Source organism: Trichoderma harzianum, assembly GCF_003025095.1.
Source record: "Trichoderma harzianum CBS 226.95 unplaced genomic scaffold M431scaffold_3, whole genome shotgun sequence".
Taxonomy (NCBI): Eukaryota; Fungi; Ascomycota; class Sordariomycetes; order Hypocreales; family Hypocreaceae; genus Trichoderma; species Trichoderma harzianum.
The window spans coordinates 1238476-1266425 of NW_020209251.1; the positions used below are offsets into that span (position 1 = coordinate 1238476).

Here is a 27950-nt window from a genome sequence, read left to right on the forward strand (position 1 = left end):
GGGGGGGGGTTGAAGCGTATCCTTTTCTCCTCTCTTTTCTTTTCTTTTCCGGATCGAAATTACCATCGGAAACCCCCAGAGCTGCTTCATCGTGCTTAGACACCGGTCTTTGCGAAACAGATGACACGAGGCAGGTGTTATTTCGCCTGTACAGTGCGCAAAAATAGTAGCCAGTTGAATCGACAGCATTGACGTTGCAGAGTTAACCTTGGTCGTATGAGTGCTTGTCCTGGTCTTTGGAGGCACTCTGCTATGACAATCACATGGGCGCCCCCCATGGAGAAGCCGGTGTCCTTAACCCAAACACTCGGTCCACAGGAAAGGGATCCGACATGAAGGAGTACGTTATTGCCTGCTTGGCAGGAAAGTAAACGCGGTCGTGATAACTAACACTAGGATGATAAAACCATGGGGCCAGGTTAAAAGCACGTGTTATGCAATGCGCTTGCGGTCATGCAGCAGAGTCCTACCTCGTAAATCGTATCTGAACCCTGCGTTTGTGCCTTACCCTCGTGGATTTCCCACAGGCGAACATTGTGTCACCTAATTTCGGACAACTCGAGTAGCCCAGAGGGATCTCCTTGGGGAGATCCTGGAAGACTAGGAGTTGTGCTCGTAGTTGATGAAAGAGAAACAATGCTCAACCGTCTGAGATGACTCGCAGCGGATGAAAAAGAAGCAATGCTCAGTCGTCCGTGATTACTGTAGACACATGGAGGCGGCCCTTCCTAATACATCCATGCTATAAACGCTTCAGTTGTCTTTGGACGCCCAGTGAGTGTGCCAATCGGCAAGCAGCCTAAGTATGGACAGCGGAACGAATCCGCGCAAGCTTCCGTCCATGTGGCCATCCATGCTCCGCACTGCATGCTCTTTACGTTGAACGTCATTAGCTGCTAGGGGCCTTGCGTCTCAAGCTCGATCTGAGCGCAGGCTTCTAGTACTGTCTAGGCATGGGCGAGATGAGCTTCTCGCGCTTCGGCAACAAGCAAAATAACGTGGCATTGCCCCCTCGATTTGTAGCATTTGTTTGATCATCGATGCAATCGAGGGTGAGAAGGGACGTGTCTGCTATTGGGGTTAGTAGCTGGCTCGAGCGCCTGTTGATACTGGCCCAGGCACGGAGTATCATACGTACGAATTACGAGCAAGCCTATGATTCAAGGCGCTCGTTGAGAGTAAGCCATGATGGGAAACGGGTGCCGAGCCAAATCCTGGCAACCTCGTAATCTGACCAATCAAAGGTCTGATTCGCAATGGCGCCGAGCCAGTCTGCTGGGATAGAATCCTGGTATTATTACCAGCCAGCGTCACAAGGTGAAGAATTGAAGAGAGGGCGCGGCAGCCTGGCACACCGGGTTATCCCAGCAAGCTTCAATCTTTGTGACCGATCCTAGCTGTAGCGTGGGCTCTGGGGAGAGAAAAAGGAAAGATATGGAGCATGGGCGGACGGGCTAGCGGATAGATTCGACATCTTGGCAGCTTGTTGGAATTGACAGTTGGTGCAGAAGCTTTAAGGGATCCGAGCCGTCGGGATGAGTGGCAAATGCGAGCAGTGAAGCACTAGAGCACTAGAGAGGCCGTCGGTGTCAGTACAGTACCATGGGGGTCCGTCCAGTGCATTAGGGGCACAGTAGAGATGAAGATATTGATGTGATTATGCAGTTCGTCTTGACAGGGTCGCCATGTGTACAGTAGGTAGAGAAGATGAGAGGAAACGTAGGCAGACAGGGTGACGGGAGAGGCACCCACTTGGCGGAGAGGCGATGAAGGAGAAATGGAAGTGCGACCGAACCAACCTGGATGCGCTAAGTATGGAAAGCAATCGTATGGACATCAACTGTCTGTGGCAGTACCCGTACAGTAGTAAGTACGACGGTAGTACGAGTGCGGACATGATTGAAGCGCTGCTGAAGATGGGCTGAGTCTGAGTCGGTGTTTGTGCGTGTCGGGTCCGTTTCTTTACATAGCTGGACTAGAGGTTGTCAAGGTGAGATGCCGTTTTTAGTGCAGAGATTGCACCGGACATCACTAGCACCTGTACACATGGATTGACGTGCATGAGGCTCCATGTATTAGCACGCACTACTCGTACAACTGTAAACGAGCACAGCACAGCACAGCACAGCACATGGGGGTATTCCTAGCTCCCACGCAGGCTACAGACTGGGCAAGGGGATGGGAGGCTGTATTGAAATTTTTCGGTGATGCATGGAGGCGCAAAGCAGCAGCAATGTCCATGTCCATGTACAGTACGAGTACAGTACAGCCTGCTCCATACAGCGCTCGCAGGCATTTGGAACCCGGACCCGTACATGTACTTGCTTGCTTGAACGTGCACCATGGAGACCTCATGCTCGGCGTCTTTAGGGGGCCTGGCACACCGTTGGCGGGTCCGAGGCCTTGCCCGGATGTGCATGAAGCGTCCGCGGCCGGATTCCATGTCCTTGTCGCTCTCTGCAGGAATTAAGGGTTCGATAACTCCAGCGTTCTGGTTGCAACTCTACGGATTATTGATGTTCAATTCCATGTTGTCTTTTGGACATGCAGCTTACAGAGTTATACAGTGCCGTACCGTACTATACTGTACGAGTTTGAACAATGTTCCAAAGTGGCTGGCTGGCTTTCTCTTCAACGTTTTGTCTCCAAAAGTTCCAGTCCACTGCCGTCAAGCTTCTCCCTTCAATCGCTCGCCAAATGTTCAATGTCTTGGTTTTGGGGCGGCGTGCGGGGCTCGTTTCCCTTGGGACGGTAATGATCTCTCCATCAATGTTAGGCCCAGTGGCTAGAAGCCCAGGTCCACTCCTTCGTCTCCAGCGCAGCCCGTTCCATCATCGACCGGCTGAAGAGTTAAAACAGACAACCCGACGCTATCGCGGGCGGCGTTACTCAACTCGTCCATCCGGAACTGCCTTATTAGCGGATCGCTGGCACCATCTCAGGCCGACGCCCAGGAGCGCAGGCTAGGCGGCTTGTGGTCTAGCCGTGGCCGCAATCCAGTTGAATCAGTTGATGTGGGCTTTTCCCAGCGCTACGGACGGCCGCCTCGGTTCATGTCATGATCCCTCAATGGACCCATTCCCACAGTCTGGACATGGACTGACTGCACCCATCTTTCGGGACCATCTCCCATGCTCCCCCCTCCCTCTCTGGTCTGGCCGGGGGGTCGGGAGCCATTGAACTGGTCCCGCCACGCATCCCAGGGCTTCAGCCATCCCTGGCCTTGTCGCTACCAAGACCAGCGCTGTGATGAATTGCATCCATGGCGCACCGTGTCTCGGCAAGTGGGTGCTCAACGCCCCTACAGTATTGATGACTGGGCAGCGGTCCTGTCGCTACAGAATACAGCGCTGGGCCCTGCTGTCTTTGCTGCTGACTGTACCCTGAGCTGGTACCGAGCAGACAAAGACCTGGAGTTTTTAGCTTTTCGCCGGGCCACTATTAGCTCGGGGCTCGCACTTTCAATTTGATCAAATGTCAATGTTCCCTCCAGGCCAGCCCGCAACATACATCAAGCTTAGCCGCCCCCAATCTCTGGCCGTTTCCTACTTCCACCAAAACCCTCCCATTTGATCCCATACATACTCGTACATTGTAGTCAGTCTTCAAGTCTTGTATACTCACTGCCGCCTCCTCCACATCACCGCTAGTAATACCTTACCAAGACTCTATTGCGACAAAGGGAGGCAAATCGCCCTCAGCACCACCAACACTACCACCACATCTTTACCCTGACGACATCCTAACCGGCGGGGACAGAGGGATAATTCACCCAACAGCCATCGACAGCTATTGCGAACCAGTATTCTGGACTAAACAAGTCTCACCTGCGAATGCTTTGTTACGAGGTAACCCCTCACCAAGACGACGGGACGACGACGACGACGACACCACTATGGAGCCTGAGCGTACCTCACCAAGCGGCGCCTCTAACACCAACGAGGTGATCTTACCCCAGACGCCAGCCATGTCCGGAGCTTTGCCCATTGTTGCTACCGATCCGGCTTCGGATCTTCCCTCGATGCCTAGACCTAGGGTCTGGGAGCGTCAAAAAAGCCAAAACAGCCTTCTCATGGAGCTTCTTTCTCGCCGCATGAGCCGACAGACCCTCTTACAGCAAAACCAATCCCGTACCCAACAGCCACCCCTCGTTCCACAATCACAGCCGCTTCTGGTTGATAATGCCATGGATGTTGACCATGACGAAACCCTGGGCGACGACTCTTCACTGCCCGCACTGCCCTGTACTCAGAAAATCCGTCCATCAAGACGATACTCAGCTCTGCCTTATATTGCCCCCGTTGCACCCGAGACAAAAATTGACCCGGACGTTGCCGCTAGGGTCCTTGCCAGGATGCAGGCCAACACCCAAGCCGATTCCATTTCCCCTCCTTCGTCCACAGGTTCATCTTCCGTCCAGGCCATTGAAATCGACCCTACTGAGTTGGCAGAAGACGACATAGAGGCCGATGAGGGCTACGATGAAGGGCCTGAGGAATTTCCCTGGTTGGGCGAGAAGCCATCGAGTGGGCTTACTGGAGCCCTGAGGAACCAAGGCGTTCTCAGCTTCACAACGTCTGCTGAGGCGGCCATGCGCTGTCCCAAGCTTGTACGAAATGTCCCTCGCATGCGGAAGCGGACGCACAAGAAGAAGGAGCACAGACTGCGGATGTCGAGGGACACGACCCGTGAGCTGAGTCAATCGCGGGCTCCCGCAGCGGATGCATCTTGATAACGACGCAAGGCACCCGCTCACACAAGCAGCGGCACAGCCGTTGAAGCTCATCTGTTATTTCTCCACCTTATACTCTTGCCTCTATCACAGACAACGACTTAGACACGACATTATGCGGCGTTTTTGGGCATCACAAATTGCATTTACTACACGGAATTCTGGCACAAGCCAGCTCTTCGCTTCTCAAACTGTTGTTTTTATTCTACATTTTAGCGGGTTACAAAAAAAAAGATGTCAACGTTCGACACGTGCTATATACAACGGCGTTTTATCTCGTTTGGTTTATTTTCTTCATTTTCTTGTCTGATTCTTCTTCCAAGCATACAGAGCATTGGCGCCCTCTTTCCACCTCCAGCAACAAGAGGGGGGGGGGACTCACGAGCGACAGACGACCAGGGTGCCGAACAAATACTCGGGACTGACTCGTCTCGTGCAGGCGGGGAGGAAGATGGCGTAACATGGGAGGATCCATCTAGGTGCATCTTGGTAAAGGGACTGGGCACGGCGTTTTTCCGGATATGCAGGCTGGGATGCTTTTTGGGACTGGGAACAATCTGTTGGATGGGACGTGGCCTGACTGGCCAGCGCGTGGCTTGAATCCCCCACGCGGGACAGGATTGATGCTTGCGTTTGGGTTACAGCGCTCAATCTCGAATACGGAGGTAGTTGAATGTATATAATAGGTATTGGCTGCTGCCGCGAAATACATCTTCGTACAAAGCACATGTGTTCACATGGTATCAACGGCTCGTATTACTTGTTCACATGTGATTCTGCTGCTTTAGAATGTCACCCACCTACCTACATGATTGCCGCCTCTCTTTTCCTACATTTCTCTGCTTTTCTCTCTCTGCCTCTCTCTTCCCCCGCTCTCTTCTGTCCGCCTCCGTCCTCATACAGTATACATGACATGTGCGTGCTCCGTCTCCGTCTCCGTCCTCGTACATGGACAGGTTATTCCTCAGTCCACGTGGTGTCAGCGTCTATTTGCCCTCTGCGTTTCCACCCAGGTGCAGCCAGGCCAGAATCATGCTCCCCCGGCGCCTGAATCGGCCGCTCCGACGCGGTTGGATCGCAAGTGTCTCCGTCCATCTGACCGGCTGATGCGATACCGCCAGCTTGGGCTCGGGACAGGTACCTGCTCCATCCTCCTAGCACTCCATAGTGTTGGCGCTTCTGGTTCTGGTACAGCTGCTGATTGGGCGCCGTCGACACCGCTGGGCGCCTCTAAGTTCTGACAGCCTCAGCGGCACCGTTAGCACCCTGTTCTTCCGCTGTTAAGTGCAGGCGGTGAGCGCCTACGCTGTGCCGTTGATTTGCCACAACTCCTAGCCGAAGCTAACATGGAGAGGGCTCCAACTTCATTTCGGATTACGATACATCAACGTCCAACTTCAGTCGTCTTTCTTCACCTCCATTCTGTTATGACAAGCGCAGTTTGCTTCCTGTTGCACAACCCACCCGGTCACTTTTGCCCAATCAGCGGGCATCTACAATGTGCAAGCACTAAGGAAAACGGTCCAACGCCCTGTGGCCGCAGCTGGGGTCCTTGTTACTTGGCCCTTTGGCGGGCGCTCAATGGGGTAGGACAACAACGGCCGTTGGATTCGAGATGGAGGCCCCTTCACGGATCGTGTAACTCTAGAGCATAGACGTGAGATGGCTGTGTCTTTCTCTTGAGAAACTACCTGCTTTTCTCCTCTACCACGTGCCGATGACGTTTCTTCGCCGCGGGTTTCTTCTTCCTCTTCTTTTCCCTTTTCCTTCCCATCTCTTTCATGGTCTGTCTGCCCGCCCTACTTTGCGAGGATCGAGTGATCCTTGCGCGGCGGGCTACCAATACCAGAGGGTGTCAGATGGACCGGCAAGCTTCCGAGGGCTTTGAAAGGTGGCAAGGTGGGTTCTGAATGACTACTCGTGCTCGTACAATACAGCCCTGGACGAGGGATCGACGTCGTGGAACGAAAGAATAATGATTTCTCTTGTCTTGAGAGACATTCCCCCTGCCTGTCTAAGGGTCCATCGCCCTTTGTGCGCAAACTCGGAAGCAGGTGCCTGGCCCCGCTCAGCCTCATGGTTGCAGGATGGGTTTCTCCCTGTAGGGCGGCTGTTGACTTGGCAATGACATTCGTTGCTGAAACATTACGCACCAGAGTCGCGGGCATGGCTCTTGACGGCTCTATTTGCCGGAGCTAGAGCTTACAGCTGTGTGAGAAGACGAGCTGAAAAGAACAAGATTGGCTCTTGCAAAGACCATTGGCAGAGCTGGCTGCAAGTGCGCCAGACTGCAGAGCCAAGTCGGCACAGAGGCGCGGGCAGGAAACTTGGATGCTTTGCCTCACAGCGGCCGATATGCAGGGTGGCCAGTGCCATCGTCTTATCAAGCGGTGCTTCGTTTCATCTTGTGTACGATTTTCATTTCTCAATATGCATGTTCGAGGTCTGGTGCACTGGCCGATCCGAGCGAGCCCGTTGCTATTACCATGTGGTCATATGTTCAGGCACTCTCATGCAAGGTACACCCCACACATCATGCATGGTGGTTTCGACCGCCAGATCGCGGCGACATATGTCTCTCTTCTTTGTCTTATTGCTTTCTTGCTCCATAGGATTCCCAGCTTAGCATCGATCTCGCTGTGGACCATCAGCTACGAGTACTCGTACTAGCGGGATGGCACATGATGAGGCTGGGCTCGTCTTAATTGTGGCAACAGAGCTGGGGCAAGGCAATGGAATGCGTCGCCACGGCCCCGTGCATTCCTCTTCCGTATGGGGAAAACTCGGCGAGGAACGAAGAGCTATGGTTGCTGTGGTATCTTTCCGGAGAGTTGCTTGGTCTGGTGTGGTTTGCAGCATTCGCTGTTTAATATAGATGGGCTGTTTAGTTAATGCATCTGATTGCGCTCCGTGCTTGAGAATGCGAATGCACCGACACCACCTCCTTGGCTCCAAACATCTCTCTCTCTTTTCCTCTCTTCTCTCTGACCAATCCTCTCTTTTCCAAAGTTTGCTTCTCTACCTTCGAGACGCAACTCCACTGATTCACTTCTCTTACTCACCCACTCACTCTTGCAGTTAAGCTTTTTTCCCATCTTGTGTGATCGAATCCGGCCAAACACCAACGGCCCCATACAACGTTTGGTTTCACTCCGCCTATCTATCCAAGCCTCCCATCATTGTGATGAACGAATCTGGATACTAGCCGCATCCGTCAACAGATAATCAAAATCATCCCGCCACTCCCGAATCCGAGACTGTTGCCACCACGATCACCATTCAATGGCTTTTTGGACGGCGCAGTTCCGGGTCGAGCCCACCGTCGATAGGGAAGCCAGCATGTATTGGCAGGGGACAGACGGGCTGCCGTCTGATGCATCGAGCGATTTATTCGGGCAGTTTGTAGACTTTGACGGAGATAGTGTTGCCAGGACTCCCGTCGACGATGGCCGTGGCGGGAGCTCGACGATAGGGACCGTACCACCGGATTCGTTCTTCATGAATCAGGCGGCAACAGGCACTGCCTCTTCAGTCGTGTCCTCGGCAGACGAATTCGACTTCTTTTCCACCACCTCTCACCTTGGGCCGACTACGTCTGCGGCGAGCCATGGCCTGGACTCCCAGGAGCTTGCTTTCGGAGTAGCTGCCGATCCGGCTACCGGCGGAACTCGTCCGATCAACCATCTCAGTCGCAAGTCCATGTCAGAGACTGAGCTGCAACGCCTTGAAAACATCTCCCTCTACTCCCCACAAAAGAACACTTCTGTCTCGCACCCGCCGTCTCCCACGCCGCCCAACACATCCATTAGGAGACCAAAGAAGCTGGTTGAGGCCCTGTCCTCTACCATCCGCAAGGCAACCAACCTTGGGAGAAGGAACAGAAAGCAGCAGCCGCAACAACAACAACAACAGCAACAGCAACAGCAACAGCAACAGCCTCCAATAATAGAGAGATCAGCCTCTCCTACATTAGATCATCCTCCCATGGCCATCAAGTCGAGAGCCGCACGTATGCATAGCATAGCGCAGAGCAGCGTGAGCAGCGTCTCTCATGAGAGCCCCTCGCCCACGTCCTATGACCATGGCGCCTCGGGTTTCATACACGGCTTCTGCGATGATCCTTTTGCTGAAGCGCCGAGGTCATATCAGTCTCCGAGCATGCAATACTACAACCATGGCGGCATGGATCCTACACCCATGCACTCCTCCAACCGCCGCATCAAGAGCGAGCAGCATCTGTATCAGGCAGCTTCAAGCATGATAGGCTCCACTGCCACCATCGATACCGCTTCTCAAGCCTCGCAACATGGCTGGCAGCAGCAAATGATGGCCACCTCGGGACCGGAGCCATGGGGCAGCACTGACTACGCAGCGAGTCAAGATTCTGCCTGGTGGGATCTCAACATCAACGCCAGCATGAACCAGGCGATGCACTCGCAGCACGGGGAGCTGCCGTACGAATACGCCCCTATACCAGACACGGGGGGCGCTGGTCTCATGATACACATGCCCCAGCCTCGAGGCCCGCAGCCTGCTGTCGTCAACGACATTGCGCTCACCTCGCAGACATATCTGCCGCCACCGCCGCCCATCCCAACCGACCGCTGCAGCCGGCCTCCACGGGCCCCGTCCTCTGGAGCCCGGCATCGCAACCTGTCTTCGTCGCCCATGCGCAAGACCCGGGGGCCCTCGGCCTCGCCCACGCCGGCGCATGCCCAGATGCGCAACCAGTCCCGGCACAGCTCTACAGGGTCCATCTCCTCCGTCCGCAGCGCCTCCGGCCGAGGCCCCGGGTCTGCGCCAAACACGCCGGGGGGCGTCCGCAAGCGCAGGTCGCGAGACGCCGGCGCGGGAGGCGGCGGCATCAGCCTCGGGGGCGACGGCATCGGCTTTGTCAACTTCACGCCCAACGACGGCAGCATCCTGATGACGGGCGTGGCGCCGAGCGGGAGCTCCAAGACGAAAGCCCGGAGGGAGAAGGAGGCCCAGGAGAAGAGACGGAGGCTGAGCGAGGCGGCGATGAAGGCCGTGGCCGCGGCGGGAGGAGACGTGGATAAGTTGATACAAGAGGGCTTTGTGTTTTAATACATGTACCATATTCCCTCATCTCTTTTCTTTTTCTTTCTCGCTTTGCTTTCCTGGTTTCTTCATCTGTTTGCTTTATCTTTATTCTTTTATTCTTTTGTTTGATTTCGAACGTTTTGTGTTACAGGTACTATGGGCTGTTCTACCCATCTCTGGTTCTAAAAGAAGGGGATCTCTTGGGATGAGATGTCAAGCCACCGCAAGCATCCATTTCATACACAACACACGATACCACTCCTCTCCCAAACACTCTTTTCTTCACCATCATTTCCTTTTTCTCACTTCATTTCATTCTATTTCATTTTATTACTCCTCTTAATATTTTTTTAATTGAAGTGCTGCCTATAAAGTGTAGACAACACATTCTTTTCCTGGGGGCCTCTCTGTTGCTCACAACAAAATTATACCTTTCCTTTGTTTTTCTTGTCTCCACACCCTCTTTATTTTTTTCTCTTTTTGTGTTTGAAAATCCTTTGTTATTAGCGATAGCTGAAATAAACAAGGCCGGAAAAAAGCGACATTTTTTTTTTTCTTTGTTTGATGTGTCTCCCCTCTTTTTACTTGACTCTGACCAACACCCGATTGATTGCGTGAGATTCATGTATCGGAATAGGACGCAAACGGAAGTTCCCCTGTTTCTTTGTCTTAATTATCTCCTAGTTAATAGGTAGTAGATGCCTACCTCTTGAGATATTTGCTCCTGCCTACTACTACTACCTACCTAGGTACTTTCTGCTACTATCGATACTTTATTCTGTTGTCTGCTGCTATGGCTATATTCCTTTAGTTTTTAGAGTATCACTTATTACCTATGTGGCATTAATTTGAGATGCGGGATACGGGCTAGTTTTCCCTTGTATTTGGACGACATGATTCGGAGGACTCGTTCCTTGTGCTGTAGAAGAATATTATACGTAAACGTCTAGTTCAATATACACAATTGTTTTGCCGATTAGTATACGTTATTTAAAGGAAATAGTGACAAGTGGAATGGGTTTACAAAGCAGGTGCGCGGTACCGTCGCTATGACTGTTTGTCAGTATCTCTGTAGCGTACAGTACCTAGCGGTGAATTAGAAAGGGGTGTCCCCGGGTTGAATTATCAGATTGAAGCATCTGACAGAGATGTCCGGTTGAGATGTCTGGTTGGAGCACCACCAAGATGCTGAAAATGTAACCCAACCGTGAATTAACTGGGGTGTCCCCGGCGTTGGAGCAACATTCAAGTTGAAACCCCAACCAAGAATTAGGTGGGCTAGAGAGAGTTCCTCTGCTTAAAGCCCCTGAGCCGAATCCATCATGGGGATGCAATCACCGCGCAAAAGTAGAAACGCACAGTTGGTATGTAGCTGTAACGGAGGCCTGAATACCAACTTTTTTCGCTCTGCTTCTTGTAAGGGATCAAACGAAAGATCACGAACGAATGAACGGACGAAGGAAATGAGACAACTAAAGACACTAGGCTCAAATGTAAGCAACCAATCTGTGTGACTAGACTCTGAATTGTGATGAAGATGGAGAGAGAATAACCAAGCCAAGGGGACTAGCTAGATATAATAGAATCAAATAGCACTCCCAATACATCACGTACTAATCGGCAAAATAATTGCGCATATCGAATTGGACGTTTATTGTTGTAACATTATCCTACAGCACGAGGAATGAGTCTTCCCAAATGCCCATTAGGCCAGCGTGGCCTACTCTGTGTGTTTCACGTAAATGATGAAATGATAACCCTAACCTCTGCGTCCTAGCCCCTTATAAATGATCGGCGTATATACAAAGGAGCAGGACCAAAGCGGATCGAACGTAAGATGAAAAAAAGCAAGTCATTGTACCTCAACGCCAAACACATCCCTACAACGCCATCATGTCTCCTGGGTTCTTGGTGACATCAGTTGTCTCCTACTCGTGTCATGGAGTTTTCACTGAATCAAGAACCTGCGGGTGCTACACATAACCCTATGCTACGTCGAAGAGCACATCTAGTGGTCATAACCTGCACCACGTTGCCAAGGGCTAGAGAGAAAAATGATTCGTTAGCCAAGTTCGGTGAGGTTTATGTGTGAAAATTGCAATGTTGCTTACCTAGCGTTGTGTTGTGACCGATGTCCGCTTGCTGGACTGGCCGTGTTTGCCGTCCTCTGCTGTGACAGAGAGACGGCAGAGGCGATCGGATTCGGCGAACTCTCTCGGAGAGGGCTCGGGCCGCGCTGAGCAGGGTAAAGGGGAATGGCAACGGCCTGGCCTTGACCATTGGGATAGAACGAGTTTTGCGAGTTTGTGGCAGAGACGCTGTAAGAGCCAGAAGCCTCGTTGTGCTTTCGAACGTCGCCAGAGGACATGGACTCGTTGTCCTCCAAATCGAAGCCAGACTTGTAGCCAACCTTGTCACCTCGAGCTGTGGCAGCCAGAGCGTCAAGTTCGGTAGTTGCGTTGAGCTGCGACTGCGACTTCATGAAGGAAGCGCGGTCGTCAGACATGAATTGGTATCGGGCATCCGGGTTCTTGCGGACCAGAGAGAATGTGGTGGAGACAATGACCATGATGAGCAGGATCAAGGAGAAGGCGGCGTTTAGAATGAAGAGGACAACGCCGACGACGCCGATGACCAGCAAGGGGGTATCCAACACATTAGTGAAGATGAAGAGGAAGATGGCGTTCAGGAAATTAATTACACCGATGGCAATGTTGAAGGAATTGGTGCTCTTATCCATCCAGGGACGAAGGACGGAGGCTGCGATAAGGAAGCCGACCTCGATGATGATGAGAGCGATGGCTTGGGTGACACCGCTGCGCTGAGCCAGTGCAATGAACATGGACTTGATGAGCGTGTAGAAGAGGACCGGGAGAATGAAGTAATAGGCCGAGGCACGGAACTGGACGTAAAGGAATCCCCACTTGTTGAGAGCCTGCGGGTCCGAGAACAAAATGTACGCGGGATTGCGATGCATGGAGATTGAGCGGCGGGCAATGCGGATGACCTTGCTAGCGCCCCAGGCGAGGGTGAAGAGCGGGCCGAAGAAGAAGAACACGGCAAGGATAACTTCGGCGGCCGAGTCACGCTGAGTGAACTCCCACAGACAAAGGATAGTCATCTGAGGGAAGCCGATTAGACAGACTCGGAAGAGGATACCCTTGAGGACAGTGATCCATCCGTTTCGGAACTCAATGAATCGGTCGTTCTTCATGATGCCTCGCCCGGCGAGAATCTCGAGGAAGCCCTTGAAAATAGCTATAGCACCAGCGACGATGAGGGCGAAGATCCAGAAGAAGACTAGACCAGTCATGAACAGGTTGGTGCTCTCGATGCCGGCCTTGAAAGCGACACGCTGGATGCCAAAGACGACGTAGCTTCCGGAACCAGTCATGACGTTGCCGCGCTTCAGAAGCTGGACGGCAGGCTTGGGCATAATGGCCGCGCCGCGCTTGAGGACGCTGAGACCGGCCTGTGCGACCTGAAGGCTTCGCTTCTCCAGCTGAACAGAGACGGTAGTGAGGGAATCGAAGATGGTGGAAGGCGTACCGCCAGTAGCGCGCTGGTACCAGGTAAAGATGGTCTGCATAAAGCCCACACGGATGATGCCCATGGACCATTGGAAATCTTGGGTCCAGGCTTGCACGATGGGCGGGAGACGGATGCCAGTGAGACCGATGATGGCCTGGGACTGGAAGTATCCGAATAGCGAGAGAGAATTGGCAGCAACGTGGGCGGCTGTGTTGGAATGGCCCAGACCGTTGATGATGGCAGATGAGACGAGGGCCAGGCCGGCGATAACAGCAGTGGCCCACTTAACACCAACGAGGTTGACGGTTTTTCCATTGGAAATGTCGGCCTCGACACACGCAACACTCTCGCCAGTGCCTGTCAGGTTGACGCGAACCTTGACGGTGGCATCCAAGTCGGGAATCTGGTAGGCGATGCCGGGAATGCGAGAAGAGGCGGATGCGCTGACGGGCAAATTAAAGCCAAAGGCGATTTTGCCAGACACCATGGGGCAGAGACCTCGGAGACCAATGTCGCAAGGGTCAACAGTCTGCCTGAGAAAGGTGTAGCCGTACGCAGACGCTTCAATGTCGAATGACACCTTGCCCTGGACCGAAGAGGTGGCCACCATGTTGATACTAGCCGAGTTGTTGGCGGGCGTGTAGACGACATTGAACAGACTGGCCTGCAGGGTTGAATCTTGCTGGCAGAGGTTGAGCGAGTTGGACAAGAGCATCTTTTCCGCGTCGGCCGGCGACAGCAGTGAAGCCGTCATGGCCAGCAAGGCCAGCGGTGCCCTAAAGAACGACCGCATAGTTGATAGTGGTTAGTGACGCCTTTTTTTCGTTCCTTCTATCTGCCCGAAATGCAGGCGACGATGATTTCGCGAGTCGCTGGTGAATCAAGGGCTATTCGGGGTCGTCCTGCAAAGTTGATGACGAGGGGAAAACTGAATGGAGCGGAATACGAGGTCAGCCGTAAGAATGCCGGTGAGCGTGTTTTCCTGCTGTCCGTCGGCAAATATGAGCTTGAGCGCGACCACACTTGAGCGCCCTGGAAGCAGCGCTTTCGACGAGTTGGAGATTTATTGCGACCACGAGAATGATATGCTGAAGGCTGAAGAGTGCAGTTTTCGTGATGCACGGGTCGATGACGAAATGGGCAGATCTGCGGAGCGAGAGAGATTTCCTGCCCTGGTCGTTAAACGAGAAAAAGAAAAGAAAAAGAAAACCCCGTAGCGAACAGTCGCCGATTAACCACCGGAATGGCCAAACGGACAGCGGGCGATTTGAGTCGGCGGCCACGAGGGAAACAAAAGCGAATGGATGGTCCTGGGGCAGCGAGCGAGTTGCAGGAGAGAAGAGGAGACATGCAATGCAAAAGAGGCGTCGACTCTTGATCTTGTTGTGCCCAGCCCAGCCGTTTCCCGCTTTTTCCTGGAGACAGATCGCAGCGTTTACAGTGGACGGCTCTAGGGAGCGGGGCGCCAATCAGGGCTCTGTGGGCATTACGAGCTTCGGGCTTTACAGGGCATCGAGTTGGGGATAGTAGAACCAGCCACCGTGAGCAGCCCTCTTTTTTTTTTTGTTTTAATACACAGCTTCAAGGGAGAGCTCGATGGCTGGAATTTTGCCTATAATACAGTTGAGAGCATTACTGTACTGTCACTACAGGTTCCAAACTACTGCACCCTGCACGGAGCACCCGCGCGCGCAAGATGGGCCGAGCCCAGAATAGAATCAATCCCTTTAGCCAGGCCCCAAACGGATTCCCAATCAAGCGGACACTTCAAACCTTAGCCATTGAAAGCACCAGATGGCACCCACAAAGGACCCATAACACTCTGGATGGAGCTTCGCGGCGTTACTCGTGTCGGGCATGCGGGGTACATGCCCTTGGCGCAGCCTCTCCACGATATCCAAGGTACCAACCCGGCGCATCTCAAGTTCCCCCTCCCCACTGCTTGATGGGCCGTGGAATCCGCCCGGCTAGGGCAAAGAACGAATCCGTTGGTCGCTGCGAGTCGCATGCATTTTTTTTTTTTACGAGAAAACTTGAATCCGGGATGCTGTAGAACAAACGTCATCGGGGTGGGCAGATCAGATCCCCTTGAATGCCTATACGGGTAAGATGGATGCTGTTCCAAATTACCTGTTTGGCTATCCATCACCACATTTCTTTCGTATTGTTGCAGTGAAATCTCCAGCGTGGACACAATACTCGTATAGACAAAGGCCAGGATCCCCAAAAAGAAGTCAAGTCGAGTCCATCTGATGCTCCTCTGGCACCCTAACCAAAAAAGCTAGTCACGTCCCGTCCCTTTCACAACAGCCATCTGACACACGCAACCACCTTCGATGCATGCGCTCTTCCATTCCAATCAAAAATCGCCGGAATGCTGGTCCCCCTTTTGTACCTCAAACCCGGAACAATGAAGATCAATATTATAGCACCAAAAGAATCCCTTTGTCTAGTTGCCCAGCCCATCTATTTTCGCTTGCTTTCGAATGCCCATCACATGCCTGCTCCCTTCTGTATTCAGTGCCGTGGCAGCCTCATCGCTGGCAGTGGCGCAGCAAAAAGTCAATGATGAGACTACCTAGGCGCCCCCAAATCTTCATTATATACCATACCTAAGCGGAATGAAAAAAAAAAAAAAAAGGAACTCTTCATCTCTGCTGTGTTTCTTTCCAGCTGCTCAGCCTCGTTGATTTCCCATTTCACCTCAGAAAGCACGTTCCAGCCCCCCTCCTTTCGAGCAAACAATCATCTTTTTTCCGCCTATCGCTGATCATAGCGTCGCATGCACCTGAAACGGAACATCGTAGAAACGGTCGTGAGCCATCCGATGCTCGTGAAACAAACAGACAGTCGTGCTCATGTGTTGTGCCATTTGACTGCTTGTTGTATGATGCCATATTCATCAGCTGCCTACCCTGGACCGATATAAAAAATCACGATTACTTGAAAACAAAGATGTCCCATATGATAATATCGGACACTGGCGATATTCTGTATAATACACAGTATCATTGAGGGAGAAAAAGCAATGCTCAATTCTTAAAACAAGCGCTCGATTGCTTCATATTTGCCATACACAGTGTTATGCCTGATCCCGCGTAAATGCACCCAAATCTATCTACAAGTTGCCCAGTCATTCCATCCCAAGACAAACAAATACAAAACCAAGCCGCCAAAAGATTTAATAGAAGAAAGAAACAAAAAAAACTTAAATTGTATCCTCAAAGAACATCCCACTGCATATTCCACGGCTGAGTCCCTTGCTTAAGACTGATGCCGTGCTTGTAATTGCTAATCAGCTCTTCCTGATCCACGCCGCAATGCTTCTGCCCATCCCGTCCGGCGAACCACCCCAGGCCATACATCTTGTACTCTCCAAGCTTCTGCCGCACCTGAGTCGCAGTGAACTTTTCCGTGCCGACAAAGTCGTAGAGCATCTTGCTCTGGTGGATATACGCCAGCACCGAGGCGATGGTGTTGGGCTGACGCGGTAAAAAGGCATGCCGTCGGCGGAAGAAGACGACAAAGGCAACGGTAATCATGTAGAGCAGGATCAAGAGCGACGTGGCAACGGATACGTAAAAGGACTTGACCGTCTCCGTCCCAGAGTTCATTTCCCAAGTCTTGTTCCCGTCATTGTAGACCAGCAAAAAGTCATGTCCGTCAACCGTTGCCAGACCAGCCACGAGAACAGTCAAGAACTCGGCCATTACACTGCCAAAGCCGACGAAAAACACGAGCAAATGGCCATTCACGAGCGCGCGCATCGGCATGTAGCCAAATGGAAGCGCCGTGTAATCCAGGAGCAGCGTCTTGGCAGGCGCGTGCCGCTTGGAGAGGATATAGTAGGGCTCCATCATGCGAACTGCCGTCTCCATGCCGCCCCAGGCCATCTTCAAGAGGACAACAAGCACGGTAATGACCCAGGGCGCCTTGTCCGAGACGATGGTGGCGGGCGTAAACAAAAAGACTGGGATGAAGCCCGTAAAGAGGCAGAGTCCGACAATCATGGAGATGATGCCCACCGAGCGAAGCATGACGGGATGTGGGTTTGTAGGGAGGTCATGGTCATTGGACTTCTCCTTCTCCTTGGAAGTCACGTACGAATCATCGGGCGCGAGGGACGAGTTGCGGAGCACGTAGCGGTTGTATTTGAGTCGGTTATGGATGTCGCCATGGGAAGCAGTATCCATATCCTTGAAGTCCATGAGAATGTGGCTCACCACGGCCATAGATGCGAGACCAGCGATTCCCCGGACATCGGACATGAGGCCGGACTTGCGTGACTGCAAAAGATACAACAGGATGCAGCCCAGCACGGCAATCACGCCGAGGGTCGACGTCAAGAGCCGTGACCAAACAGAAGTGAAGCTGAGCGTCTTGTATCCGTCTGGGTTAGCCATTCGCTCGGATCGGGATGGGCTGAGGACGACAGCAGCGGCAGCAAACGTCGGCACCAGCGATACAGCCAAGATGGTCGCGATGGACGACACGGCCACGGCAAAGTGACCCTTCCTTAGAGCCCGAAACGGCCGGAAAAAGTTGAAGCTGGTCGCGTAGTCAATGTTGATGGAGTCCGAGGCCACCGCGCCGTCCTCCTTGGAAAGCTGATAGAACGCTTCCAGACGCCGCACCTCAAAGTCGGTAAACTGCCACAAGACTCCAAAGATGACGGCTAGCAGCGTGGGCGCAAACTTGATGACGAAGAAAATACCCGGGTTCACCTGATCGGGGGATGTGAACTTGACCATCCCACCTTTCTTATACATTTGGAACAACACCTCCTGCATGGCGGCTAGGCCCGCCGCGATGAGGATTAAGGAGGTGAGGTATGGCCATCGCATGGAGAAGGGCTTCCAGTTGGGTTGTGGATAGAAAGTCTGCGTCGTCTTCTCCTTGATTGAGCTTGCGTACGTCGACTGTCGCATGGTAATGTTGTGCCCCTCCATGTTGCTCAAATCAGCTCCCACCGGCTCTTCCATGATGACCTCGATAACCTCGCCGCGGCGGTTGGCCTCGTCCTGGCCCATATGGCGCAACGTCTCGGCGCGATTCAACTGCTTGCCCTGATTCCGCCGTGAGAACGATCGCGAAAGGCTGCGCTGGACCGTTGGGGCCGAGAAAAGTTCGCCGCTGTGTACCTGAGAATCCGCGTGGAAACCCTGACCTATACCTCCTGTTAAATGTCCCCTGGCCTCCTCCTCTTGCAGTTTCTTGATGAAGGCGTGGTCGTGCGAGCCAAGCGGCCCGAGCGTTGCTGTGAAATCGAATGCCGGCACGGCGTCATACTCCTCGTCCTGCTCGTGTATAGCCTCATAACCACCCCGCGATTTCGACGTACCCATGGGCGCCGCAGCCTTGAGCAGAGACAAATCATATGGTTCCTCCTCCCGGATGCTCTCAGGAACGGTCTGCTGCACCGAAGAGTAGCTTGATTGCCGGTGTCCCCTGGACAGACCCCGTGTTGGAGCATATCCCCCACCACCGGCACCGGAGTAGGAAAACGAGCCAGACCACGAAGACGCTGGCGAATAGCTCCGGGGCAAGTCCCCTCCGTACGCAGTCGACGGCACAGAACTTCGACGGTCATATTCCGAGTCCATCGACACTATGGATTCACGGCCCCGCAGCGGATGAGAGGCATCGTCGTGGCCGTACGGGCTGTTCTCGCCGGCGTCTGAGAGGCCGGAAACTTTATGCGCAAGATGCTGGTCTGGAGAGGGCCACGCCCACGGGTCTCTGAAGGGCTCTCGGCCTTGATGGTTATTATGAGCCATGGCGTTGCGAGAGAGTCATGGCAAACGGGGTGAAAGTGAGAACTGGAGAAGGAGGTCACTGATGAGAGCTGTGACGTTCGCTTGTTTGTTTGTGTGCCCGTTTGTTTGGTCAATACGGTGAATGACGGCAATTGGTGTTGCCGTGGTGCTTGCAGCTACGAAAACCTGGAAAGGAGGCTGCAGCTGATGGCTGGGGCTGTTGGCTGGGGTGGGTTGCAGCGATAATAAACGATTGGAAGCGTCGGAGGGAGAGCGAAAGCGAAAGCGAAAGGGAAGAAGAACAAGACAAGAGACGGAACGAGGGAAGAGAAGAGAAAAAGAAAGTGTGGAAAAGAGAAGAGTGAACTACTGAGGTCAGGTAGGCAGCTTAGTAGTAGCTAAATCGAGTCGGCATATGGAGGATCATCAAAGTCCGCCATCGCCAAGTCGTGGAAGTTGTCAAACTGGGCAAGGGTGGGGATCAAGTTGGAATCAAACGGCTGGAGCCAAAGGATGAATAAAACTCACATAAACTACCTACAGCACTGGCAGAAACCCTGTAGGGCTGCGAGGTTGCGTTGCGTTGCCTCAACTTTGCTCAGTAGGTCATCTGTTCCCGGACTACTCGTAACCCGGTTAGCAGCAGACGGCAAACAAGACGCAGTGCCCACTAGCAGACCAGAAGCTCAGCTCAGCTCTCCTGCACGATCCCACTTGGCCCGCCCCCAAAACAACTTCCGATGTTCGCCTTGGGGAGCGTCTATTGCGCCTGATGGCTCCAAACCTGAACCTTTCAAACTAATAGCCTGCTGCAGGCCCCTGGCGCGGTGCGGCCTGTGTGCCCTGTGATTGGGCTTTGCTTAAGCGGTGGTCGGCATTCTCGTTCTCCATGCCACTACAGAACCTAATGCAGCGAGCACCCGACAGACAGACACACCACACCATCTCTGCATTGTGATTTGACTTGAGCCTCACGGCGGCCTCCTTGTCCCTCTTGGGGCGGAGGCCATTTCAAGGGGGCGGCAAGCCGGCTTCCCGTTGTGCTTTGTTTGCCATTCGTACGCGCGGATCGCAAAACGGTGAGATTATAGTGCGTGATGCGACGATGGGTGATTGTCAGTATGAGTATGGACACTTTGGAGGGCAAAATGAACAGCGTTCTTTATATATAACTTGGTCACGTAAGCGCCCAAAGCGGATGACACCAAAACCGAGACCGAGAAAGATTTCGAGCACCCATGAGATGAATCATACGCCTACAAAAGGAGCAGCTGCTATATCTACGGATACATTTGCCTAATAACTGCTACTATATCTAGATTTCTCTAATAACTGCTACCATATCTACATTTCCCCAGTAACTGCTACTATATCTATATTTCTCTAGTAACTGCTACTATATTTATATAATAAAATTCGGGTGCTGGCTGAAGAGGCGTACCTTTGCAAAAGCACTACTACTCGATGAGTTGATTAGGTGCTCATATTACTGAATGTATGTACTTATTCATTTTGCTTTAAATTAGAATCCAGTATCAGGACCGCTGATTCAGCATCATCTGAGAGGAGACGGATGTCTCTGATCCGCAACTCTTTATTCTATTAATGTGCGGCAAAACCCTTTGCTGAGTGAGCTAAAATGTCTAGGTTCAAGTTTCCATAACAAGTGACAAGTCCGTGTCGTAATCTTCTTTCTTCCCATTGCCGAGAACTCCCAATTCAATTCAATGCCGCGCCATGTTCCCCCGAACCAAATGTCGGTGCTAATTCCGAGATATAAAAACAACATAAAAAGGAAATGAAGCTGTTTCATGTAACATGCCAGGAAAAAACTAAATAATAAAAGCAGACGAAAAAGGCGGTTTGATGGATTATTACAACATCAATAATGCTGACGCAGCAAAGGCCACGACGCCGGCCCAACTCAAAAACACTCCTCTTGCACCACCCATAAGAACCGAAGCACCGCTCGCCTGGACCTTGCCGCAGCACGTGTTGTTGTACGTGACGTTGTTGAGTCTCGCAGCCGCCTCGAATACGGACCCCGCCGGCGTGCCGTAGTTATAATAGTCCACGTTGAGGACGTTGGGCGCGCGGCCCCAGTCGCTACGACAGTTGTTGGCGGCCAGGCCTACGCTGCCGTAACCCTCAGCTGCGTTGGTCTCGTTGAGCAGCGAGACGGCTGGCACTAGCAGCTCGAGGCTGAAGACGTTGAACTCGGCGTTGAGGTTGTGGTTCATCAGGTACAGTCGGTCCTCCGCCGCCTCGGTGGACAGATCCGGAGGACGCTGAACGGTGCAGGGAAACGTGCGGTCCACGGGGTCAAAGGGCGTCTCCCACATCTGCGAGAACTCGTCCATCAGCCAGGGGTAGGCCGTCTGGTTTGCCTTGTAGTCGAGGAACATGACAACTCGGTTGCCGTGAATGATCATGTTTTCCAGCGTGGGCCAGTCCGACAGGCTCATGGGGAAGACGGTGGGCACGAAGGTGTACTTGAGGATGCCCGTCTGCTCGATATACGGCACGTAGATGGATGGGTCCGAATAGTTGCCATTCTCCAGCAGGACGGTGACGACGTCGTACGGATGAGCGTCCACCCATTCTGCTACCTGGCTCAGCCAGTCGGTGATGGGCCCGGCATCGAGGAGATCACACGTCGTATGGCAAAAGTGCGGCACCGAGCTGTTGGCTGGGAACTGCATCTGGGCCTGCAGGAAACGCACACCATCATCCAGCTGCGTCTTGACGGGCAGCTCCTGGTTCGACCCCGAGTTGCCCGGCCGCACAAAGGGCGAGTTGTGGCAGCCGACCTGCGTGATGTTGCTGAACTTGCGCTTGCACAGCTCGACATGGTTGTTGCAGGGCTGCGTGTTTGTCGGCTCCGGGGGTGCTGAGGCCGTCGCCGTGAGATTGGCCGCCGTGGTGAGCGAGCCGGTCGGGAAGCTGACGGTGACGGAGCTGGAGCTGGTCCCGGAGCTGGGACCCGAGCGGGTTTTGGAGCTGGCCGCGCCTGTGAGGGTGATCTTGGAGCGATATGTCGTATAGGCGCCCGTGGGTATGGGGTCGCCGCCCACACGCTGCGTCTTGGTGCCCTGGTAAAAGGAAAGTCCTGATGTGTCTGAGTACGATACCTTTTGCGCACCAGCGGCCTCTAACAGCAGCGCCAGTGTGCCGAGGGCAGCGTAAGGGACTCTCATGTTGTGAGAATGAGTTGGTGTTGAGGTTGAGCCTGTGTGCTCAAGCCTGCCTTATCCGACCTCTTCCAACTGCACAGCCCAAACTTGATACGTTATAATATCTTATCGACAAATTAAAGATTCAGCCTCGACAATGATGTCGACAAATGAGCCAAAAAAGGGATATTTCCGATGTCCGACAATGGATGCGCAGCGGTATGGAATCACCGGCTGCAAGGACCGGAAGCCGTGCCGAGGGGCGCTTCCGCCACGGGGCAATGACAGCTTCGGGCTCGTACTCGTGTGTTGAGGAAAAGACGGCGATCGGCGGACAGCTCAGAGCTCATCCACTTTTGGAGCTCGTCGTCGTCATCAATTGAACTTGAGCAGATAAGTCGAGATACAGCCCCCAAAATGTGCGTGTCACAGCCACTCTCCACTCTGGACTGCGGAATAGCAAAACCCAGCCAACCAGTCGGGATGTTGCTTCGTATTGAGAGACAGGCCGCAAGACAAGTTTGGAAGTTGAGGTCAGAAAAGCCCGGGATAAACGGAGCAGCTAGGGGGGATGGGAAGAAGAAGAGAAGAGAGAAGAGAGAGAGAGAGATAGCAAGATAGGTAAGGAGAGAAAAAAAAAAGAAAACGAAACAAAAGGTGGTGGAGTTGATGGGCCGTGAAACCAAGATATGAGCTCCCCAGCGTTTCCACCTTTTCGCTTCTTGTTTCGATCTCCCCGTTTCTTTGGCGAGCTGCTCCTTTCTCGTCCTGTAAAAAAAAGAGCCAGAAAGGGACCAACGCACGGGGGTTTTTAACAAGCTGAAGCTTTTGCCTGGAGATCTGCGTTATGGACCCTGGGTTGATCGCCTGGGAACAAATCATGTCATCCAGGCGGCGCGCATCTCATACAAGTATGTGCCAACGCCAATAGCAATCCATGAAGCTCCAGATGTAAAGCTCTCGTAGGCGCTCCTGGCACTCTGATTCCAGAGCTTGTCATTACCAATTACAATGCGGGCGGCTTTTTTCCCTGGCGCTTCCTGTAACAATTGGACGGGGGTTGCGGTCAGGCACTGCCATTCGCGTCTCCTTTGGCCGCGGGACCCTTGTTCACATGTCTCAGCCCCAAGACCCCCAAGAGATTTTTTTCCCGGGCCAAGAAAAGCGCAAGCGAAGGAGGCGACTAAAACCTCAGATTGGGCCAAGCCGCAAGCTCCGTTATCTTGCGCACGCTGAGAACATACATGTAATTCTTCTTCTTCTTTCTCTATCGCTCTCCCTTGTCAAAGTTCTCTAAATGCCGATCCGCATTTTGTGTCCCAGGCAGAGACAGAAGCGCCAAAGTCTCTCTCATTTCGCAGGCTAGCCGTGGGTCAGGCGTCTATCGTTTTGTGGGCATGAGCTCGCCGTATGATCTCATCACACGGAGGTTTGAATTCACGAATTATTTCCCTTGCAGCGAGAGTTGAGCACAAAATACAACCCTTCTTTCTGGGCACGCTGCCAAAAGAGAGTTTCTGACGGCATGTCGGGTTGCATGATGCATGATGCTGGATGTATTTGATGTGGATGGACCGAATCATGAGGCGAAGCAGAGACAAGAGACTTGGCGGGGACTTTGCACCCTTCTTTCGGCACTCTCGCTCCGATCTGCCGGGTGGCGGCTGCAATACGTACGTATGTACCGGGCCTGAACAGCTGAGGTTATACTCGTATAAACACCGAGTTATGGACGAGTTCTCGTAGGTGCAACATTGGCGCCTGGTGTAAGTGAATCTCCATGTAATACAGGTAGCACCCCAACCTCCCCATCGTAGCCCCTCGTACAGATACACGTATCCTTAGAACTACTCTTTGCTTCACAACCCATCGCCAACTCATCTCATCTCCAAGACACTCCCAAGGGGCAAGCGGCCCAACAGACCCAGCGGAGCCAAGCTCGCATCGCCTCCATCCCTGTCCCTCTTCATGTCTGTCAATCTCTCGCCCAGTCGTCCGCACCGCTTCAGGGCCTCGTGGGGGCAGCTAGCCGCTAGGAACAGCGCCTCGTGGGTGGATCGGGTGAGCTGCAAGCCCCCTGTAACTTGTAAGTGCCAAGTGCCAGCGGAACCGATGCGCCAGGGGGGGAGGGTTGCACCAAACAGGTATCGTACACAGGTTGCGTCGGCCGCCCTAGTTACTGGTACCCGCAGTGCCCCTCGCATTCCGGTGTGGTCCCTGGTACTCCATACCTCTGGATCGGATGCCATGCATGACTTTTTTTGGACGGCATTGAATGTTTTGGGCGCCGTTCCCAATTCTGAGCCATCTGATCTTTTTTCTTTTTTCTCTTTTTGTCTCTCTTTCGTTTCTTTGGTTTGTCATTTTCATTTCGTTTCTTGTTTTTCCCTATTATTCATTTGTTTCTTTTGTCGTTTCTTTTTCCACTGTCTCTGTTTCTGTTTTCCGTTTTCGTCTTCTTTTCCTAAACCCTCTTCCGCCATCTCTTCCCCCCTGCCCTAGAGGCAGCCTCTCTCCATCCTCCTCATCCAATTCTCCCTTCAAAAACAATTCCGCTGTTTGGAATTCACATTTCACCTCAGAAATCATGGCCGCCGGTGTACGGACATACACAGCTATCCTTGCTGGCATCTGCTACTTCGTCACGATTCCCTTCCTCATCCTCGTCCTCATCGGTAACACCCACAAAAACGCCATCCTCGACGACATCTACTTCTTCAAGCTCGACGTCTCCCACATCATCCCGATTTCCGTCGAAAACTCAAACCTGCTCAATTCCGTGGCCCGGAGCCTCGGTCTTCATGACTTTTACCAGGTTGGCGTGTGGAGTTACTGCGAGGGCTACAACGATGAGTGAGTGCCTTCTCCAAACCTCAATTTTGATCATGATGATCGATGACGAAATCATACTGACCTTGATGGCTCTCAGAGGCGTAACTTTCTGCTCCCCGCCCAAATCCTTCTTCTGGTTCGATCCTGTCTCGGTCCTCGTTGGCGAACTCCTCGCCGGCGCCCGCATCGCCCTGCCGTCCGAAGTCACCACCATCCTCACCCTCCTCCGCATCGGATCTCAGGTCATGTACGCCTTCTTCATGTCCGGCATCGTCCTCAACTTCGTCCTTCTCCTCATCACACCATTGGTCCTCAAGTCCCGCTGGTTTAGCCTCTGCACCTCCCTCATTGGTGCCGTTGCCGGCATTGTCCTCACCGTAGCGGCCATCATAGCCACCGTCATTAGCGTGGCTGCCAAGATTGCTCTGACGGCGCAGGACCAGCTGAACATCCAGTGTGATATCGGCGGCAAGATGTTTGCCTTCATGTGGATAGCGGCGTTGCTGGCGGATTTCGCCTTCTTGTTGCATGCGGCTATGGGATGCTGCTGTGCGCCGGACAAGAAGAACAGGGGATTCAACTCAGGACCAACCTCGCCAACCGGTTCGGGCATGCAGGAAAAGAATGACGCCTCTTCACTACCCAACTTTGTCCGTCGCAGAAGTCGCATGCCATGAAGAATTAGTTCAATCCAGAAAAGGCATGTCGAGTTATGAGTTGTGTTTTTGTTTTCGTTTTGCTTTTAAACAGTCGGAATGGGATCACGGCGGGAAATGGTTAATCACTCCAGGGATTCACGGATGGTTTTGCAACGCGCAACTGGTTTTGCATTGTCAATGCACCGCGCGATACGGGCTTATAGACAAATGTTTCTTCATAAATGTACCGCGCACCACATGTTATCAATGGATATTATGCAGGAGTGGAAATCAAGGAATAGAGGTAAACGGACTTACCAGATACGGATCAATCAGAGAAGCGATCACCGGTCAGAGAAACAAGACTGGGAGAAATAATGACATATATTACCCTCCGTTCACACGTTGGTACATGTGCCATTCGTGGTGTGTCGTGATGAATGAGACCGAAGGCCTTGAAATGTTCTATTCATGCTGTAGCTTCTTGTTTCCACTATGGGTCTCTGATTTTGGTCGTCATCTCGCATCCTCCCAGAAAAAGAAAATTGCTTATGTCCATGGAAGCGCCCGTCTACTCCCTTCTCAAGTCTGTGGCGATGGCTCAAAGGCAAAATAAAGATAATCTACGCACCGCCCAACACGCCCGTCATCAGATCTTCGTCCTCTATATGGGTATCGAAGCCGACACCCGCGTCTGCAATGTCCTTATCCATTCGCTTCTGTTCGCGAACTAAGTGTCGCGCGTAGTCCTTCGTGGAGCTCAGCCGCTCGTTCGTCACTCGATACTGTTTCGTCAGTGTCTCAATGCTGGCATGACTACGGGCCACCTCTCTTGCAAAGTCTGCCTCCGTCATCAAGTCATGCTCTTCATGAAAGGTCACGTAGCTCTCGCCAGCCGTAAGCCCGACTTGTAGCTGACCCTTGAGCATGCCAGAATCGATCATATCGCTGACTAGCAGTAGAACTTGCTCGTCGTCCTTGAGAGTCTCGGCTGTCTGAGCGCTCAAAGTAGTCTGTCGGATTTGGGAAATGGAGACTTGGCGGTATATCCGGCGGAGGTTGATAACCTGCCACTTTTGATACGAGACAAGGGCCTCTTCAAGGAGGGTCAGGTTTGAATCCTCCTCCCAAGTTGGTCGCCCCTTCTCGAATTCTTCCTTGAGAGCTGACGCGCCATCCGTCGTGAATAACGTTGCGATATTGTTATAGGCCTCGCTTAGCCCGTTGTATGTCGACTTTGTTGCGTTGGTGATGTAGGATGGGAAACTGGGAGGCCTTCCCTCTCTCAACAGCCCGACCAGTAGCCACTTCTTGTACCCGTCTACCATGATTTTGCTCACTCCCTTGTCCTTGATCGGATGCCCAATCACTCGCTCTAATGCTATCTGTGCTTTGGGCCAGTCCTTTCTCGATATGTACGCCATGGCTTGGAGGAGGTGATATTCGAGGATGGAAGTGCTCTTGATGGCATCCGTAAGACTAGCTGAGGCTATGTATACATACGGCTCGACTTCGGTATCGTACAAGTTCTTCGCATTCTCAGGGCGCGCAGGATGTGTATTCCGCGGGTAGAAGAGGATGTCCGCATCAAGAACCTTGAGAGCGGGCTCAATGCAGTTGGTGTCGTAGGCTAGCTTCGCCATGATCAAGTGCGTTGATGTAAATACGGATCCGCTCGGGTCGATTCGAAGAATGGCATTTGCAAGGAGCTCCACGGCAACTAGTGGCTGTTTCTGTTAGCAACTGCTGGTTGGGGAGAGAGCTGGATGTTCCAGCGCTGGAGGTGCACTCTTACTGAAAAGAAGCTGCCGAGATCTTCCAGCAATGAACGAAACAGTGATCCAACATATCGTATCTGTATCGGATCAAACTTTAATAAGAATCGGACAGCCTCATCTAGTAGCAGCGAGCGAGGAGTCGACTCTGGAACGGAGCCGCGGAGGAGGGTATCGATTATCGAGAGGTATCCGATAGAATTGGTAGAGGGATCGACCAGCTGGGTGGCGTATTAGCATCATAGGCGATGATAAGTGCGTCAAGAGTGCTGCCTACCTGGAGAGCCTCGATCGGATTGCGTTGGATCGCAGTCTGTACGTCGCTGGAGAGTTTTGTTACGGATGCCGCATAGCTCTTGGCGGCGGCATCGTAAGACTTGGTTGACGGGTATGACGCAGGAGATGGAGAAAAGTCTAGAAAGAGTCGCTTGACTTCGTCCATGGTTGATGAG

The 27950-nt window shown here is 52.7% G+C and overlaps 9 protein-coding genes across 9 annotated transcripts; 5 read left to right on the forward strand and 4 right to left on the reverse strand.

The window, feature by feature from the left end:
- The first annotated feature begins 3497 nt into the window (after window positions 1-3497).
- M431DRAFT_348164 (hypothetical protein) lies at window positions 3498-4859 on the forward strand. Its single transcript, XM_024914463.1, has 2 exons — window positions 3498-3597; window positions 3760-4859. Exon 2 carries the CDS (start codon window positions 3896-3898, stop codon window positions 4730-4732), a length of 837 nt encoding a protein of 278 aa, XP_024777366.1. The 5' UTR covers window positions 3498-3597; window positions 3760-3895; the 3' UTR covers window positions 4733-4859.
- Window positions 4860-7153: 2294 nt separating this feature from the next.
- M431DRAFT_348046 (hypothetical protein) lies at window positions 7154-7810 on the forward strand. Its single transcript, XM_024914462.1, has one exon. The coding sequence runs from the start codon at window positions 7407-7409 to the stop codon at window positions 7605-7607; it is 201 nt and encodes a 66-aa protein (XP_024777367.1). The 5' UTR covers window positions 7154-7406; the 3' UTR covers window positions 7608-7810.
- A 261-nt stretch (window positions 7811-8071) lies between these two features.
- M431DRAFT_77992 (hypothetical protein) lies at window positions 8072-9817 on the forward strand (the record flags this gene model as incomplete). Its single annotated transcript, XM_024922639.1, has 1 exon — window positions 8072-9817. One exon carries the CDS (start codon window positions 8072-8074, stop codon window positions 9815-9817), a length of 1746 nt encoding a protein of 581 aa, XP_024777368.1.
- A 1984-nt stretch (window positions 9818-11801) lies between these two features.
- M431DRAFT_79107 (hypothetical protein) lies at window positions 11802-14117 on the reverse strand (the record flags this gene model as incomplete). Its single annotated transcript, XM_024922779.1, has 2 exons — window positions 11802-11835; window positions 11905-14117. The coding sequence occupies 2 exons, from the start codon at window positions 14115-14117 to the stop codon at window positions 11802-11804; spliced, it is 2247 nt and encodes a 748-aa protein (XP_024777369.1).
- Window positions 14118-16545: 2428 nt separating this feature from the next.
- On the reverse strand, window positions 16546-19101 carry M431DRAFT_2765 (hypothetical protein; the record flags this gene model as incomplete). Its single annotated transcript, XM_024913979.1, has 1 exon — window positions 16546-19101. One exon carries the CDS (start codon window positions 19099-19101, stop codon window positions 16546-16548), a length of 2556 nt encoding a protein of 851 aa, XP_024777370.1.
- A 1566-nt stretch (window positions 19102-20667) lies between these two features.
- Window positions 20668-22532, reverse strand: M431DRAFT_348260 (hypothetical protein). The gene has a single exon (XM_024914465.1). It carries the CDS (start codon window positions 22275-22277, stop codon window positions 20955-20957), a length of 1323 nt encoding a protein of 440 aa, XP_024777371.1. The 5' UTR covers window positions 22278-22532; the 3' UTR covers window positions 20668-20954.
- A 1433-nt stretch (window positions 22533-23965) lies between these two features.
- On the forward strand, window positions 23966-24905 carry M431DRAFT_348235 (hypothetical protein). The gene is made up of 2 exons (XM_024914464.1): window positions 23966-24019; window positions 24147-24905. The coding sequence occupies exon 2, from the start codon at window positions 24222-24224 to the stop codon at window positions 24753-24755; it is 534 nt and encodes a 177-aa protein (XP_024777372.1). The 5' UTR covers window positions 23966-24019; window positions 24147-24221; the 3' UTR covers window positions 24756-24905.
- On the forward strand, window positions 24841-25762 carry M431DRAFT_78354 (hypothetical protein; the record flags this gene model as incomplete). The annotated part of the gene is made up of 2 exons (XM_024922678.1): window positions 24841-25106; window positions 25183-25762. 2 exons carry the CDS (start codon window positions 24841-24843, stop codon window positions 25760-25762), a joined length of 846 nt encoding a protein of 281 aa, XP_024777373.1.
- A 584-nt stretch (window positions 25763-26346) lies between these two features.
- On the reverse strand, window positions 26347-27940 carry M431DRAFT_491932 (hypothetical protein; the record flags this gene model as incomplete). The annotated part of the gene is made up of 3 exons (XM_024916949.1): window positions 26347-27450; window positions 27519-27719; window positions 27776-27940. 3 exons carry the CDS (start codon window positions 27938-27940, stop codon window positions 26347-26349), a joined length of 1470 nt encoding a protein of 489 aa, XP_024777374.1.
- Window positions 27941-27950: the final 10 nt, after the last annotated feature.